The sequence below is a fragment of the Pelodiscus sinensis genome, chromosome 25, assembly GCF_052426305.1.
Source record: "Pelodiscus sinensis isolate ZL-2025 chromosome 25, ASM5242630v1, whole genome shotgun sequence".
In the NCBI taxonomy this organism is placed as follows: domain Eukaryota; kingdom Metazoa; phylum Chordata; order Testudines; family Trionychidae; genus Pelodiscus; species Pelodiscus sinensis.
The window spans coordinates 18,404,500-18,421,744 of NC_143076.1; the positions used below are offsets into that span (position 1 = coordinate 18,404,500).

General features: G+C 39.7%; 1 protein-coding gene across 3 annotated transcripts; it reads left to right on the forward strand.

Annotated features, from left to right (window-relative positions):
* The first annotated feature begins 4,302 nt into the window (after window positions 1-4,302).
* On the forward strand, window positions 4,303-15,489 carry RBM7 (RNA binding motif protein 7). Of its 3 annotated transcripts, XM_075909807.2 has the most exons (6): window positions 4,318-4,435; window positions 6,714-6,894; window positions 7,568-7,730; window positions 9,759-9,861; window positions 11,062-11,164; window positions 12,075-15,489. In XM_075909807.2, the coding sequence occupies exons 3-6, from the start codon at window positions 7,670-7,672 to the stop codon at window positions 12,510-12,512; spliced, it is 705 nt and encodes a 234-aa protein (XP_075765922.1). In that variant the 5' UTR covers window positions 4,318-4,435; window positions 6,714-6,894; window positions 7,568-7,669; the 3' UTR covers window positions 12,513-15,489. The 3 variants fall into 3 exon arrangements, with proteins under 3 accessions (XP_075765920.1, XP_075765921.1, XP_075765922.1); XM_075909805.2 differs by lacking the exon at window positions 6,714-6,894 and having other exon boundaries at window positions 4,303-4,435; XM_075909806.2 differs by lacking the exon at window positions 6,714-6,894 and having other exon boundaries at window positions 4,303-4,435; window positions 11,065-11,164.
* The last annotated feature ends 1,756 nt before the right edge of the window (window positions 15,490-17,245 follow it).

Here is a 17,245-nt window from a genome sequence, read left to right on the forward strand (position 1 = left end):
TATGGTGTCCATTCAGTGTGGATGCTATCTTTCAAAAAAGCAGATTGCTTTTTCAATGCGCTTTTGCTGTGTGGATGCTCTCTTTCGGAAGAAGTTTTTTCAGAACATCTCTTCTGGAAAAGCTTCTTCCGAAAGAAGCCTGTAGTCTAGATGTATGCTCAGTGAGATCAATGAGCTCCTGGAATGATAGAATTTTCACCTTATAAAAAAGAAAGGGATGGAATAAGCCCCCAACCTCTGCCCAGCTGTCATTTAGCTGAAAACAGTTTGCTGCAAGGCTGAGTTAACGGAGGGGCAAAAAGAGTCTTGTTCATTTCAAAGGGCTTTTGATAAGCCTCATAACTTGTTACTTTAGTGATTACTTTTGCCATTTACCTTTTAGAGTTTTTTTGTATATTCACAATATAAAAGCTCTCATCCAAATACTCTCATCCTCCACGGTCAATAAAATATAATCACAGCCTTAAGCCCAATTCTATAAATCTGTATCAGTAATACATTTTAAAAATATTTAGTTGTTTAACTGATGTTTCCACAAGCTCTACTCTAAACTGCATATGACTCTACTTGGCTTCCTAGTCTGAACAGTGCAGCTTGGTTCATGGGGTTGCTAAACTGCTCGGCTGTGTCTACACTGGGCCACTTATTCGGGAAAAGCAGCCACTTTCCAGAATAACTTGCCAGCTGTCTACACTGGCCGCTTGCTTTTCCGGAAAAGCACTGACAATCTACTGTAAAATTGTTAGTGTTTTTCCGGAAAAACTATACTGCTCCTGTTCGGGCAAAAGTCCTTTTCCGGAAAAACTGTTCTGGAAAAGGGCCAGTGTAGACAGCACAGTAGTCTTTTCTGCAAAAAAAGCCCCGATCGAGAAAATGACGATTGGGGCTTTTTTCCGGAAAAGCGCGTCTACATTGGCCACAGATGCTTTTCCGGAAAAGCATCCTGCCAATGTAAACGTGCTTTTTCCGGAAATATTTATAACAGAAAACTGTTCCGTTTTAAGCATTTCCAGAAAAGGGTGTCAGTGTAGACGTAGCCCTCATGTTTGGCCCAGATGCTCCTCTCTCATGATGATGGGGGATCAGCTATGACAAATTTGAGTAACTGGCACTAAGAGTTCATATGCCAGAATGCAACAATGCCCATACATATTTTTCAAGTTATAAAATACAAAACATACAGGCTATATCTACACTGGTGGCTCCTTGCACAAATACTTCTTCACACGTTCACACTGCCATGTTTGAGAAGTGCTTTTACGCGAGAGCGCCCATGGCAGTGTGGATGCGCGGCAAGGATTCTTGCACAATAAAACTCTATAGCTAAAATAGCTTTCTTGCGCAAGAGAGCGTCCACACTTGTAAGAAAAGAATATAGCTCTTGCGCAAGAAGCACAAGTGGAAGCTGTCTTGGCAAGAGCTCTTGTGCAAGAGAGCTTACATGTGTAAGAAAAGAGCGTAGCTCTTGCGCAAGAAGCCATCTCTTACCACACCGTACTGTACATCTTCTTGCGCAGGAGTGGGTGGGCAGTGTGGATGCACTGCGGATCACTGCGCAAGAACAGCCATTCTTGTGCAAGAAGCCACAAGTGTAGACATAGCCACAGAGTACAAAGTAAAGACTAACAAAATATGGGAGCAGGAAACCTCAGAAAGTTATACTTGAAATGGCAGCAATTGCTTATTTTCCTGGATGGCTCAACTTTGCATCTTTCCTTTCAAAATGATGGGCTGAAAAAACAAACACAGACAAGACAACAAAAATATACATTTAAATTATTATAGACTCATTTCCCATAAACTTCGGGCATAGATTACACCAGTTTCTATGTACATCAATCTATTAACACTCTACAGAAGTTTTGGTGGTGAATCTGTCCTCCTTCACTATTCGGGGAAACCATGGTTATAAAGCCCCCTAGTGTTGGAAAATCTTTTAACGCTAGAAAGGAACAAGAATTTAAAAAAGCTTCAGAGGGGTAGCCAAGTTAGTCTGTACAGGATACACTTTAAAAATAACAAATAGTATGGTAGCACTTTAAAGATTAACAAAACATGTAGATGGTATCATGAGCTTTCGTGGGTCATCTGAAGAAGTTGTCTGTGTTCACAAAAGCTCAATATACCATCTACATGTTTTATAAGAATTTACAAAACTGCCTTAAGGCTTGGCTAAAGTGGGGAAATTTAAACTACACACACCCTGTATTATGCCATTGTAGCACACCTATACTGGATGGTACATGAGTGTAATGCTACTGGTAAGCGACAGATTTGTTTTAGGTTTTATGGTAAATCTTAGAATTCCCAGTAGTTTGGTTTCTTACACTTTCTCATATTTGTTGTAATTGGTCATAATATTATGTGCCACACTTCTCAGCTATGAGGTTAGTTTCTTGCAACACTAAAATTCCTTTCAGCAGCTGGGAAACATGTTCTTTCTCAAGAATTGTACAATATTAGAACTGGAAGGGATATTGAGAGATCATCAAGTTCAGTCCTCTGCACATACATGCTTTCTACACCTTTATTTCCCCCGCCCCCACACACGTTTAAACAGCACACCCTAGGCATATAAATTGTAAAGATCAGAAGTAACCATTGTGATAATCATTTAAGCAAGTCTCTAGCAAAGCAAGTCAGAGAATGTCACTCAAGAATACCAGTTACACTGTGCTGCCTGCCAAGCCCCAAACGTGTCTACAGAAGCCAAGGCAAACCCTGACAAGGGGAAATCCTTGACCTGTGACCTAAAGGCTCAACAGCTGCCAGCCAAAGAAAGCCACACCATCCCCAATTCATGATGGTACTTTCAAATTTTATAAATATTGTAGAAAGTTTGTTTGTTTGTTTGTCCCAAAAGATCTCCAAAACGGTAAGAGCTAGAAACACAAAATTTTGAATGGATACTACTGATTTCCTAACTTAAATAACTGAATTGGTTATATCTCAAAATTGTTCCCCCTGATAATGAGTTTTTAGTAGCACCTGATCATAGGAAAACAAAGTGCTACAGATCTCAGGTAGAAATTTGAAAGAAGTTGGCATTTCAAAAACTTAGTGGAGCACCACATACTACAGCAGAAAGAGACATCATGAGAGAGAGAAATCATAATACTGTCCGTTTAGAACAGTATGTAGCAGAAAATGAGCCACTGTTAGTTGCTGATCAGAGATTTGCATATGCTATATTACTTTCAATTTTGCTTAATACAGGAAATATTTTTTCATATAATATATATGAGAAAAGTATTTCAAATAAAATAGCTGAAGCAAAATACAGGACTATGTAGCACTTTAAAGACTAACAAGATGGTTTATTAGGTGATGAGCTTTCGTGGGCCAGACCCACTGCCTCAGATCAAATAGTGGAAGAAAATAGTCACAACCATATATACCAAAAGATCAATTTTAAAAAAATTAACACATATGAAAAGGACAAATCAAATTTCAGAACAGAAGGGGGATGCTGGGGAGGGGGGGGGGAAGGTGAATGTCTGTGGGCTAATGATATTAGAGGTGATAATTGGAGAAGCTACCTTTGTAATGGGTAAGATAACTAGATCCTTTGTTCAGACTCAGGATCTAGTTATCTTACCCATTACAAAGATAGCTTCTCCAATTATCACCTCTAATATCATTAGCCCACAGACATTCACCTTCCCCCCCTTCCCCCGCATCCCCCTTCTGTTCTGCAATGTGATTTGTCCTTTTCATATGTGTTCATTTTTTTAAAATTGTATCCTTTGGTATATATGGTTGTGACTATTTTCTTCCACTATTTGATCTGAGGTAGTGGGTCTGGCCCACAAAAGCTCATCATCTAATAAACCATCTTGTTAGTCTTTAAAGTGCTACATAGTCCTGTATTTTGCTTCAGCTACACCAGACTAACACTGCTACATTTCTATCACTATTCCAATAAAATAGGCTATGTTCATGTAATTTTTACTATATTTTCCCGGAGACACCGGGTATTTCTGCTAGTTCTAATTATTTTTAAATCAGCCTCATACATTATTTTTGTATGACTCCCTCTAGCTATGCAGCTGAAGCCCCATCCCCTCATTTTCCCCTGCCAGCAGCCACCAAAGCCCCACTCCCTCCACACTAAGTAGCGCTACACCCAGGTGCACGCACGTGGCTTTTCAAAGCCCACCCCCGGGCCTACGCATGCGCAGAACGGACTCCTCCCTCCCCTTGTAGCGTCACGGCGTTCGAGCGCCTGCGCGCGCCAGCCAGCCACCAGCGGCGCGTGCGTGCGCACGCCGGCGGCCCGCGCCTGCGCCCTGCAGGGCTGGCGCCTGCGCAGTCAAGTCGTGGCCCCGTACGTGTGGAGATGGGCGCGGCGGCGGCCGAGGCCAACCGGACCCTGTTCGTGGGGAACCTGGACTCCAGGGTGACGGAGGAGCTGATCTTCGAGCTCTTCCACCAGGTACGGCGGGGCGGTTCCCGACTGCAGCTCCCCCCCTTCCGTGAGTGGGTGTCGGCTCCGCCCCCATCCCGGGCCGTTCGGGGGGCCGCGCGCGCAGCCCGCTCCCCCCGCCCGGCGGTTGCTATGGCAACTCCCGTGGCGGGGTGTCCCAGCCCGCGTCGGCAGGGGCAGGCCGTGCGCTGCTCCCCCTCCCCACAGGGACCCCCCAGCTCGTCCCCCTCCCTCCGCGCGCACCGGGGGGCCGGAAGCCAGTTGGGGCGAGGCCCGCGCGGGCTGGGGGGGGGCCTGAGCAGCGGGGGCAGGTGTCAGCGCGCGCAGGGCCCCGTAAAAGGCGAAGCGCTTCGCTGTGGCGGGAGCTCTCGGGGGGGGGGGGGGAGGGTGAAGTCTCTGAGGTGCCACAGGAGCTCGCCCTGACCCTAGGGACGGGAGTGTCCAGCAGAGCGGGGGGGAGGGGGAGACAAGAAGGTGACAATGGAAAACAACCCCCCCCCCCTCCCCCGATTGAATTGGCTCTAATGGGACACTCCTCTTTGTATCCCTCTGAGCAGGGACAGAGATGCAGCCCTGTCAGCCTGGTCTGGATGAAACAAAAGACCGGAGGATGCAGCACTTGAAAGACTAACAAGATGGTTTAAGAGGTGATGAGCTTTTGTGGGCCAGACCCACTTCCTCAGATCAAGCGGCGAGGAGTCCTGTGGCACCTTATGGACTAACTGAAGTGTAGGAGCATAACATGCATCTGCAAAAGCAGCGAGGAGTCCTGTGGCACCTTTATAGACTAACTGAAGTGTCGGAGCAGAAGCTTTCATGGGCAAAGACCCACTTCGTCAGATGCATGTTATGCTCCTACACTTCAGTTAGTCTATAAGGTGCCACAGGACTCCTCGCCGCTTTTGCAGATTCAGACTAACACGGCGACCCCTCTGATACTTGACGTTCCTCAGATCAAGTTGTGGAAGAAAATTGGCGTGTCCATATATACCAAAGGATACAATCAAAAAAACGAACACATATAAAAAGGACAAACCAAATTTCAGAACCGAAGGGGATGAGAGGGGAAGGTACATTGTCTTCCACAATTTGATCTGAGGAAGTGGGTCTGGCCCATGAAAGCTCATCACCTCATAAACCATCTTGTTAGTCTTTCAAGTGCTACATAGTCCTGTTTTTTGTTTCTGTATCCTTTCTGTTCGCTTTTCCTTTCCCCTTTGACAAGCGAGTTGCAACTTGTGCCATAATGACATTGTTTGTCTTTAAGGTGCCACCAGACAGACGCCTCCTTGTTTGTAATATAGACACTCAGGTTTTAAAGCCAGAAATGACTGTTTTAATGATCTAGTCCAGTGTTTCTCAACCTTTTTATAAAGTTCCCCTTTTTCTAAAAAACAAAAAAAATATAAGTACCCGCTTTTTCAAAAACAAATTCTAAGTATCCCCAGTACCTACAATTTTCAGACACACAGCCTTTTTTTTTTTTTTTCCTACCATTGCAACACATGGCTACGTCTAGACTGGCATGATTTTCTGGAAATGCTTTTAACGGAAAAGTTTTCTGTTAAAAGCATTTTCGGAACAGAGCGTCTAGATTGGCACGGACGCTTTTCCACAAAAGCACTTAGGGTAGTTGTGGGTACTCATGCCACTGGTTGAGAAACACTGATCTAGTCTGATCTCCTGCAAAAGGCAGGTCTGAGTTTTTTTTTTTTTTTTTGCACATTAAATCTTGAATTAACACTGTCAAACTCTTACAATTGCATTGCCAGGCTCATGATATTATGTGGGGGTTTTGTTGTTGTTTTGTTTTTGGTGTGGAGGCCCAATTGCTGAAGTCGATTAAAGAAGAATACCACAAAGCTCTTACAGCATGTTTTAATAGCAGATTTCAAAGCACTTCACAACACTTTAATATATTGGCCTCAAATCTCTGAAGTGGAGGAGTAGTTGTTTCACTTTTGTAGGTGGAGTGCTGTAGCATATAGAGAGTGCATGAATTAACCAAGGTTATATAGGAAGTCCAGTATCTTGAACTCCAGTTTTTTAGGTTGTTTTTTAGGTTCAGTAGTTGTGCACTGGCCTATCAACTAGGCATATAAAATCCCAATTAACATTTAACTGATTATGTTTCATTACTATATTTAACCAATTAAACAGGGGTAGGTGGGGCCCTGCAGTAGCTCCCTGTTTGCAACTGGCTGTTCCAGCTTACTAGTAAAGGGTAATCCGTAAGCCTCACTCAAGGGTGATGCTTACCAGTTAACCATTTATGTTCCTACTACAGGTTGGACCTCTCTGGTCTAGCACTCTCCGGGCCTGACTGGTCCCAAATGAGGAAATTTGCAGGACTGGGGGAAGGTCTCCCTGCTGCTACCTTCCCAGCCTACTGCCAGCCAGGCTGCTGAGACCTAGCACTGCTGAGACCCAGCCGGGCTCCCTGGGTGGCTGCAGCTCAGGCTTCCGTGGTGAGGGTCTGGCCCTGGTCCCCGCCTCGGCCCTTCTGCCCCCAGCTCTTCTGGGTTCCCAGCTGGGACTCCCTGGTCCAGGACCACATATGTTGCTGGACCAGAGAATCTTGGTTTTGGGAGGTCCAATCTGTATCAACTACCACACTTTAAAAAGTTCAGTCATAATTGTGAAAGGAAGCTTGAAGTGTCACCTGATGATGATCTCAAGGCTCAAACCCAGAAACACAGACCAAAACTTATTATTGTTAGATGTCATGACTTTTAAGCCACTGTCCCTAATTTTTATGCTTTTGGCTGGCGATATTGATTGATCATATTCTTTGGTCTCTATCCCTTTCTAATTTGAGATACTCATACCCTTCTATTGCAGTACAGTTTTTGTTCTTAGAGTAGCATAGATGGCTTGCATAATGACGACTGCTTCTCATTATTACTTTTTGTATTATGGTATTGCCTGGAGGGCATAATAAAAAGATACTCTGTGTCCCAAATAGTTTTGCTTTAATACAGGTGCATGTAACATTTTTCTGCAGAACTGGCATGTGTTTGGTGTTCGTTATGTGCTTGTTTGAGTTGCTTGATTCATTTTTTTCCATTTCTTTGTAAGCGTTAAAATCTTCTGAACTTGCTCCATTTTTATTTAACTTTTTTTTTGTTTCTTGATTTGCAGGCAGGTCCAGTAATTAAAGTTAAAATACCTAAGGATAGAGATGGTAAACCAAAGCAATTTGCATTTGTGAATTTCAAACACGAAGAATCTGTCCCTTATGGAATGAATCTGCTAAATGGGATCAAACTTTTTGGAAGGCCTATCAAAATTCAGTTCCGATCAGGTATCCATAAAATAAACATTTAAACAAAGCGGCGTTATCGTCCCCCTTCACAAAATACTTCCTTTTTTTTAGATAAAAAGGAAGTTCATTGTAGGCTATCAAATTGTCATTCACTTTTCTAATGGTTGGTGGATTTGTGAAATTAAGATGTCAGAACAGATGTGTACATTAACCTTTTCTTATTATACATCCCCTTCGTCAGAAGACTTGTCAGGTCTGCTTTGAACATAAGATGCTTTTTTTTATTGGTGTTAATTTTGATTTCAGGTTTTGGTTTTTTACACTGCAAATATGAAGTGAATGGTGACTGTGCTAATCCTAATCAATTATATCTGCATTTTCTCAAGGCTGTTCAAATCCACAGAATTGGGGAGGGACGGGGGGACGAAAGGGCCTCAAATTTGGCTTAGTACAGTACATACCCAAGGTTCTCTTAATAGCTCTGAAACAGCAGAAATGGCTTAGACTCAAATGATGGAATTCGTTTTTCACAAAAATACTACTCGCACCTCAGTTTTGATAGTTGACCAGTAAGTGGTGTCTTGCATTATTGTATTGAGAGAGTAGCAAGGTTTGTCACAGAGGAAGGTAAGGAAGAGTATAAAGAGTGAAATTATTGAAGATAAGACATTATTTTAGAAATTAATAGGATAGCAGATGGCCTCAAGTAGGGATAAATTGCTGATTTTGAACAAATTCAAGACAGTTGGTATTTGCATGCTCAGAGGAAATTGTGTAGCTTATTTCAGGTCTATTTTGAAATGAGTGCTGTTCCAAAACGTCCCTTAATCCTTAAGGAATGAGGTTTACAGGGATGCTGGAATAGCATCCCTATTATTTTGAAAGATGATTTTGAAATAACGGGCGCGCTATCAAGACACAGTATATGCTATTTTGGGGATACCGGAAGTATCCCGAAATAGCGCCACAGTCTAAATGTACCCTAATAGTCTGAGTATACGTCTGGGTTTGCAAGTGGGAGTGACTACGATGTCTGAGAAGGATGAATAGCTATTGGAATTCTTGGTTAAGAGCACTCAAAAAGCAGCAGTAATATTTTTTAGCCCAGTGGTGCCCGACTTATTATACAGGAAGGCCACATAAAACTAAGCACAACTGTGTGTGGGCCATACAATTTCTATTTCATTCTAATAAGACTTAAAGTAATCTATATTGATTTAAATTTTAAGTTCATCTCCTCTTGTATGTATTTAGATAGACAATACTATCCATGGAAAACATAACACAGTTGTGCAAACTAAAATGATGTAAACATGACAAAACACTTCTCATTTTTCAACACAATTATACCGTGATCCTTATGAAATGCTCTGGTTGGCTATGTATACCGCATGGGCCATAAAATTCCTTAACTTGGGTTTCATGTGAAAGGTTTATATGTTTGCTGACCCCACTTATGAAGTTATACATTATTGTAGTTCGAGATGTTTATTACATATGTGAGAAAATGGAGATCAATGAATGCATAGTTTAGTCATTTGGAGCCTAATACAGTGCAAGAAACTAGATAATGTACCCCGGGAAGATGTATGATCCAGGGGTACATCAGCTCAGTTAGACATTTACTTAGTTTCACAGCAGGTTACGTAAAAAAGTACTAGTGAAGTCGGTACAAACTAAAATTTCACGGACAGTAATTTGTTTATACTACTCTGTATATTATACACTGAAAGTACACGTACCCTTGATTGAGAACTACTCCTCTAAACTCATAGTTTTAGTTTTTGTTTTTACAAATTACTGTTACTGGCATGTTAGTAACATTTACATGTGATTGCAGTCAAACTAGGTTTTCTAGTCAGGATGTTGCAAGTCTATTGCATCTTTCCCATTGGGTATTAAAACCAGGTGTTGCAACTGTTTTGTAAACCTGATTGTGTGCACTGATGAATCTCCAAAGCTAATTAAGCAATGAAAACATATTTCCATCTTCTAACAGGTGTTCACTTTATCTCAAAGCCCAATCTGTACTTCAGGTTGTCTTATAAAATATTTGTGTTAATTCAGGAAGTAGTCATGCAGCTCAAGATGGCAATTCATCTTATTCCCAGCATGGTTCTGCTAATGCAAGTCCTTCCAGCACACCACAATCGACCCCAAATTCTAACAGGTAACGGCTTCTATTCCACCTACCAGCAAGTTCTTATCAAATACAATTTTTAGTAGGCATTTAATATATGGCGACTTTGCTGAAGCTGCAGTAATGCTTCTAGGCAGAGTAACAGTTGTACCTTAGTTTCACTCTTTCTATTTACATACACTATTTGTAGGTGGAGCACAATTGTATCTCTTGGGGCAACAAAAGTAAAATTAGGAATCTATTGGAGGCAGGGGTATATTTTGTTGGGGTTGGAGACATTTTTTAAGAAAACAGGCCCAACGTTTAGTGCATCAATACAGTCGTCTTATTGGATGGTTTCTTTTTAACGTATAAGTTATGACTAGTATTATGTCAGCTACAGACATAATATTCAACTTGAATGTAAATGTGATGTAAATGGATTTAATTCTTGTTTCGATCGTGTACAAATTTCAAAAGGCCTTGAGTAATTGACCATTTAGTATTGTTCATCCAGATGTTTAGAGAATCTTATTGATAAGTCTACCAAAAAAACCACAACCCCAGTAGTTGTAACTTTGTGCATTAAATAATTCAATGATTGATAGACCTTTTTTGGTGGTGCTATCAAATAAAATTGTGAATTGCCTTTAGTTTGGGCAAGTTGTCATCATGCAAACAAGAGTAAAATTATGCAATTTAGCATAGGAAAACATGGCTACCTCTTGCGATATAAATAGTTTGGACTAGAAACTAACTGAAGATATCATTGACCAAAAACCAAACAGAATCTTTAGAGCTTCTCTCCATATGGGAACTAGTGTGTATTCTCTTAGGGTCCCAAAAACTAATGGTCTAAATAAGTATAGTCAATTAATAAACATTAAAGAATATGCCCTTACCTTGAAGGTTAGTCCCTTTGGTGAGCATCTGAAAGCATTTTTCAGCTACTGTCACTCATGCTGCAAAGATCATCTGCCAGTTTTTGTGGTTTGTTACCACCCTGTTTTAAGATTTTTTTTTTTCCATTACTGTGTGAAAGACCTGTACAGAAAAGGAAAAATAATGGGCAAAGGGCTGTCAAATGCACAAAATAAGTAAAGCTTTTTTTAAAAATAAAATCTTGGTAATGTTACAGCACTACTTGGTTGAAAAAAATTGAGACTAACGTGATTAAACTGCTGATGCTCCTTTAACTTGCACATTGATGGTTTGAAACACTAAAGACTAAAATTCCTAATCTTTCTTCAGCAGATATGATAGGAGCACAGATAACATGTTAGCAACTGGATTCACATCCTCGCAGATGATGCAGAGGTCCTTTTCATCTCCTGATAACCTTCAAAGACAAGCGGTATGCTATTAAGTCAATAGAAATAGAAAATCTAAAGCTAGTGGTTGCAAGAAATAGGTGGATAATACACGAAAGAGCTCTCTCCTTTTAATTTTAAATACTTTTTTACTGAGGGATACCTGTTTAACAGATACTGATTCACAGGACTGTGTTAATAGAGTGTTTTAAGTACTGTACTGTTGCAGAAGCTTTACAGTTCCAAAGTGTTTAGTGCCTTGTAAACTCTTTGAACCAAAGAGTAACTCTGGATAAAGCAATCCCTGTACTTTTCTACCACCTGTTCAATGAGCTTGCATCCAGTCCTTGTGTTAGTGAGAAGTCCTGTCAAAGCATATCAGCAGAGGAGTAAATATTGTTCCACAAAGGATGGCTTGTAGTGTCCATATGAGTAAAACCATCAGCTCTGATTTTTCATGCTGCTTGAATGTAAACTTTTGAAAACAAATGTTTGGGAAGCCAAAAGTAGCTCAGTGTGTTATGTTTCCTTTTTGTCTCTCTTCGGTCATCTTATTCTTAGCTCAGTTTAATCTAAACTAAAACTACATCTCAAAAAAAATCAAATGTTTTTGCTTTTTATTATCCTGACTTTCATTAATAAAGAATTTAGAAGAGGAGTTAAGGCATGGTTTGTTAGAGGGATGAAATAAGTTATACAGCAATGTTTTCAGTAGCGTGGCTAATATGAAGGCTGACGCACTTTGTGTATTATAGTCCCCCTTGTATTTACAGTTTGTGATGTAGAACTCCTAGCCTTCGGTAAGCATTTAACAAACTGTCCTAAATCTTGCACCATGGAGTGCTAAGCTGTTCCATCAATCATCTATTCTCAGAAGAACCAAATGCTGAGTCAGTATCCATCAAATCAGGTAGATCTTTCTTGATTATCCTTTTTTCCTCCTCCCCACCCCAGATGAATAGTGGTACCTGGCAGCAGTCGCAATACAGTGGAAAGTTTGGTTCTCAGCATTCAGATCAGTCAAGTTATTCCTCACCAGGGCAGCAGCAGCACAGTTCATTTAATCAGTCGTCAGGCTCACAAATGCAGCGGCGTCCAGATGGATCATCATCACAGCGCAAGAACAGGATGAACTCCCATCCTTACCATACGGACGGCAGACACTTTAACCGTGAGCAGCGTTTTGGAGACTATGGATCTGATCATCATTACAGAGGGAACAGAGATGAGTATAGCTATGAAGACAGGAGTCATGACCCTGGATCTGATCACTACTCCAGGGGGAATAGGGATGAGTACTGCTATGAAGATAGGAGCCATGATGGCTGGAGCCATGACTATAACAGAAGAGAGAACTACAGAGATGGCAAATGGCGCCCATCCCGGCATTAGCCAGTATTAAGAGTGGGCTCTAAAGAACTTTTCTAATAAGTTTTATGAGCACTGTTCTCTGGGTCTCAAATTGATTTTTAACTGAGTGTATAGAGGAACATCTTAAGTTACCTTTTTAAAAGATATAAAGTCACGTGCATTACCTTTTTAAAAAACCTTCATTTTTATGGTATTAACCTTTCACCTCAGGGTTTTATGTAGAGAAATGTGCCACATCTTTAAAAAAAAAAAAAAAAAGAGGTGAAGTTGTACAGCTTGGCTGTATTCTAAAGAACGTGTATTGATATCTTTGTAGTGGAATTAAAAATAGCATCTGCAACAGGTCTGGAGGTAGTCCCATTAAACAGTTTCCTTAGAGTATGATATATGTGGAAGTTGAAATATTGAAGAGTATCTTTGTACCAAAATAAATGTTGCTTTTGAAGTTGTATTGAAAAATAGTATTCAGTGTAATTGCCCGGTACAATCTGTGGATAAAACAAATTCAGTGTTTTGAGTTCTTGTATTTAAGGACTTCTTAATTTGTTCACCTTTGTTCTGATATTGGGTTTTTAAATTATAATTGTTCAAAATTATGTGAAGTAATCTAAAATGATAAACAATTTCTTCTATGTAACTAAAACCACTCAGGAACTGACTGCATCCCTTGAAGTATATTGTCTGTATTTTAGAAAATCTGAATTTAGCCTGTACCTGTTGATGTAAAGAATTTTTAATTCACAGAAGAAACGGATGCTTTTTATAAAATATTTTAAAATGTATGCCCCTCATTTGTATGTAATATTACTTAAAAACAGTTGTTTAGCTGTTAAATCAGTTGTTAAATAATTATGGTCTGATTGTGCAACAGAGTACAGAAGTAATAGGGGTTGATTTTTTTTTTTCCTTTCGGGTTAGTAACCAAGAGGCTGTTAGTCTTACAGCATTCCACGTGGACTCCATTCCACTAGTTTAAATAATTCTATTCTGGTGCTCAACTCGCATTTAATATATGTGTTCCTGTGTTTCAGTATAGCCCAAAACTTTTATAAAAGCATACTGAGTGAAGGGTTTCATAGAATTGCTGAGAGAAACTTTCCAGTGAAGCTATTTTTCTTCAGTTTGAATCTGTCTTTCTCCTCCAGAGCTAGTGATTCTCAAACTCATGATAGAGTAGAGTAATAATTAGAAATACAGAACCAACTGGAGGGCTTACTGAAGTGTCTGACTCTTTCAGATGTTTGATTTTTAAATGTCTTTTACATAAGAGATAGTCTAAGAGTCACGTGGACTTGCTCAAAGCCAAACTAGTAAGATTAAGGATAATAGAATAAGCAGTATTGTCAGGAAAGGAAAGAATAGGTACAAAATCTTTTCCTGAAATTTTTGAATGAAAGACCTTTTTGCTAAGGACCTTAGTCTTATATACGGTTTAGCAGTGGATGACAAGTTGCAATACTGAGATGTGGAGACTGCACTCTAGATTAATAGTTCAAATCTACTTAGCCTCTATAAATGCAGGATTTACACAGCTACAGAATTGGTATTCACATCCACATCTGCCAAAAGATCCATGACTGCAGATAAAAAGCTGTATCAGCGCTCTTGCAGGGTTTTAGATAAAAAATTTCTATCTGTATCTATAAAAATGAACAGTGGGTAGGTGTGGATTAGCCGGGCTCTATCGATAAAATCCTTTAATAGTCTTCTAGACTTTACCTGGTCTCATATTAATTGTCATACTCCTTAATCACCAACATACCTAAATGAAGCATGTTCCATAAAGTTTCCCTTCAGATCAGACAGAGCTGTGTGTTTGAGAATGTATACTATTTTGTGACTAAGGATGATTTTAATCTAACATTAGGCTCCATTTTTTACTAAATTCTATCCAACTACAATAAAATATTACAAGAAGGTATGCAAGGTGCAAATGGTATCAAGACATGTAACTTTAATGCTGTGAACCTGTTATCCTGTTTTCTGTTCATGTGTATGCCATAGCAATGAGTAAAGCCTGCAACCTCTGAAGCAAAGATGCAGCAATTGATGAATAATATGGTATTTAACATTTCATTGAATGATGATGGATTGGAAGCGTTTAAAAAAATTCTGGCAGAAACCCATTCGTTATTTGAGAAGTTATCTTCGAAAGACTCCATTCTTAATTTTAGAAAGGTCAACCCATTTTGGCTTGGATTTTAGGAGTTTTTTTTTAAATTAGGGGTGTATATTAGCTACTCCACAAAGCTGACACTACCATGGTTTATTATGTTAATATCAGAAGTCCTAGCCATTTGGAAATAGTTACTATTTGCTATCTCCTTTTCCCTACCAGGTACACAACACTTAAGTTGACTTACTATTCCACTGAATCTAATAAATGTGCAAAGAATGAAACATCAATTTAATTCATCTCTTCTTTCTGTGTAGTAGTAGTTATAGAAAGTTGAGCTGTTCACATACTGATTTAGCCTGACCAGTTTTGCTCTCTGAATAAGTTGTTGTGAATAATTTTCAGAACAGGTGCCGTGAATATAATTTGAACCTGAATGAGCTGCAGGGAAGCCAGAAAACCGCATCTTGCTTTCTAACTTGGGATATGAGAAATAGAAATTATTTTCTAAATAAAAAGTGATTGGTTTTAGCTGAGTAAAACTAGGTGTTTTCATCCTGTCACAATTTCAGAACATTTGTTTTGGCAGGAAAAACACGAAGTTTGTCAGGATGCGGATGTTTTTGTTTTTTCTTTCTTTGTTTTTTTTCTCTCTACTAATTCATCATGTTCTATAAATCACATTTTAATGGAAACTTTAGGATAGCACATGGGAAACTAATTGCTCTGAGAGTGCTGACTCCCTTATTGTAGTACCTGCAAACTAGTATTTCTGCATTCTGGAAAAATATTTTTTTAAACTGTTGCTAAATTGACTCTTTTTACTGGGATAACTAAGTTTTGATGGGAAAAGCACATGATTTATTAAAAAACTGACTTGTATTTTGTCTTAATGTTCTTTTTACTTAAAAATGCCAGTAGTAGTCACAGCTAATGAGATCTAGTAGCAAAATATTTTCATAAACCAGATTTTAATAGATATGATGATGTAACAATTTCATAAACATTCGGGCCCAGATTTTACTATGAAAAATATTTTCTATAATTTTTTCACCTTCTGTTTCATGAGGCATTTTATGACTTGCAATATTTGACTGCAATAGTAGAAGAAAACTGTTTAAAACATATCAAAACATCGTTTTAATTTAGATATTATTCTGCAGCATACTCATTGAAATTAGAAATGTAAAAATTAAAGTACCATTGATATTTTATCATGAACTGCTTGTAAATCACCCGGATTTTAAGCATCAAGTGTGAATAAGTGTCATTTTACAGTGCCGGGGCCATTAAGTTCATGAGGGAAATACAACAGTTTTGAGTTTGTTTTAAAACTTAAAAACATTTGAAATTATCAAAAGTTGGTATAATTGACTTTTTAAACTTCTAATGTTTGTTTAAAATGCATTGCCTTCTGAAACATTGTTTTGAAATAAATGGTTTTTTTAAAATTACTGTTTTCCCTGGAATTATAAGAAACAAAAAACCTCAAACATTTCAAGTGGGGTTAAGCTTTTGAAAAGTTTATTTTTAACAAGAGTGTATTTTGGGACAAATTTCTTAGAGTTTAACTTTGGCTTAAGATGGCTATTGACAAATAAAGCAGACTAATTCAGCACTTCCCTCTTTGATAAGCACTGAAAACCTTCAAATATTTGTTTGTTAGCCATAGCAGCTTTTACAAAAATCTAAGAATTTAGTTTCAAGAAATCAGTAAAAGCTCAAGTATCCTGAGGCCAACTCATTCACCTAGGCTGTGTCTACATTGGTGCGATCTTGCGCCAAAGGGGCTGCTTTAGCGCAGAAACATGCAGCCTGTCTACACTGGCGGGGAGTTCTTGCGCAAGAACACTGATGTTCTAATGTGTGAAATCAGTGCTTCTTGCGCAAGAACTATGATGCTCCCGCTCAGGAATAAGCCCTCTTGCGCAACTGTTCTTGTGCAAAAGGCCAGTGTACACAGCAACATGAGTTTCTTGCGCGAGAAAGCCCGATGGCTAAAATGGCCATCGGAGCTTTCTTACACAAGAGAGCGTCTACACTGGCACAGATGCTCTTGCGCAAAAGCACATCTCTTGCGCAAAGGCAGATAGAGTATATGCGCAAGAGAGAGTCTACACTGGCATCTAATGCAAAAACTCTTGTGTTAAAGAGTATTTGCGCAAAATCTTGCCAATGTAGACGTAGCCCCTGGCTATGTCTACACTTGTGGCTTCTTGTGTGAGAAATATGCAAATGAGGCTGTGTGGAATATTGCTGAGCCTCATTTGCATGCCTAATGAGCTGCCATTTTTGCAGAAGAGGCTCTTGCACCAGAAGGAGCTGTCTACACTGCCCTTTCTGGCACAAGGAAAACCCTCTTGCGCAGTGCCGTTATTCCTGAAAATAATCAGTGTAGTGGCATTGCGCAAGAGGGTTTTTCTTGCGCAAGAAGGGGCAGTGTAGACAGCTCCTGGTGTAAGAGCCTCTTCTGCAAAAATGGTGGCTCAGGTATGCAAATGAAGCTCGGCGATATTCTACGCTTAGTCTAATTTCCATATTTATCGTGAAAGAAGCCGCGAGTGTAGACATAGCTCTACAGTTTTAGTCAAGTGGAAGAAGCTGTCACAAGAACCTGCTGGTTGGATTTACCTCACAG

Coding starts and splice junctions, on each gene's coding strand:
- RBM7 (XM_075909805.2), top strand. CDS start 4,340: ATGGGCGCGGCGGCGGCCGAGGCCAACCGGACCCTGTTCGTGGGGAAC. Junction 7,731..9,758: donor CAAAATTCAGTTCCGATCAG/GTATCCATAAAA, acceptor GTGTTAATTCAG/GAAGTAGTCATGCAGCTCAA. Junction 11,165..12,074: donor ATAACCTTCAAAGACAAGCG/GTATGCTATTAA, acceptor TCCCCACCCCAG/ATGAATAGTGGTACCTGGCA.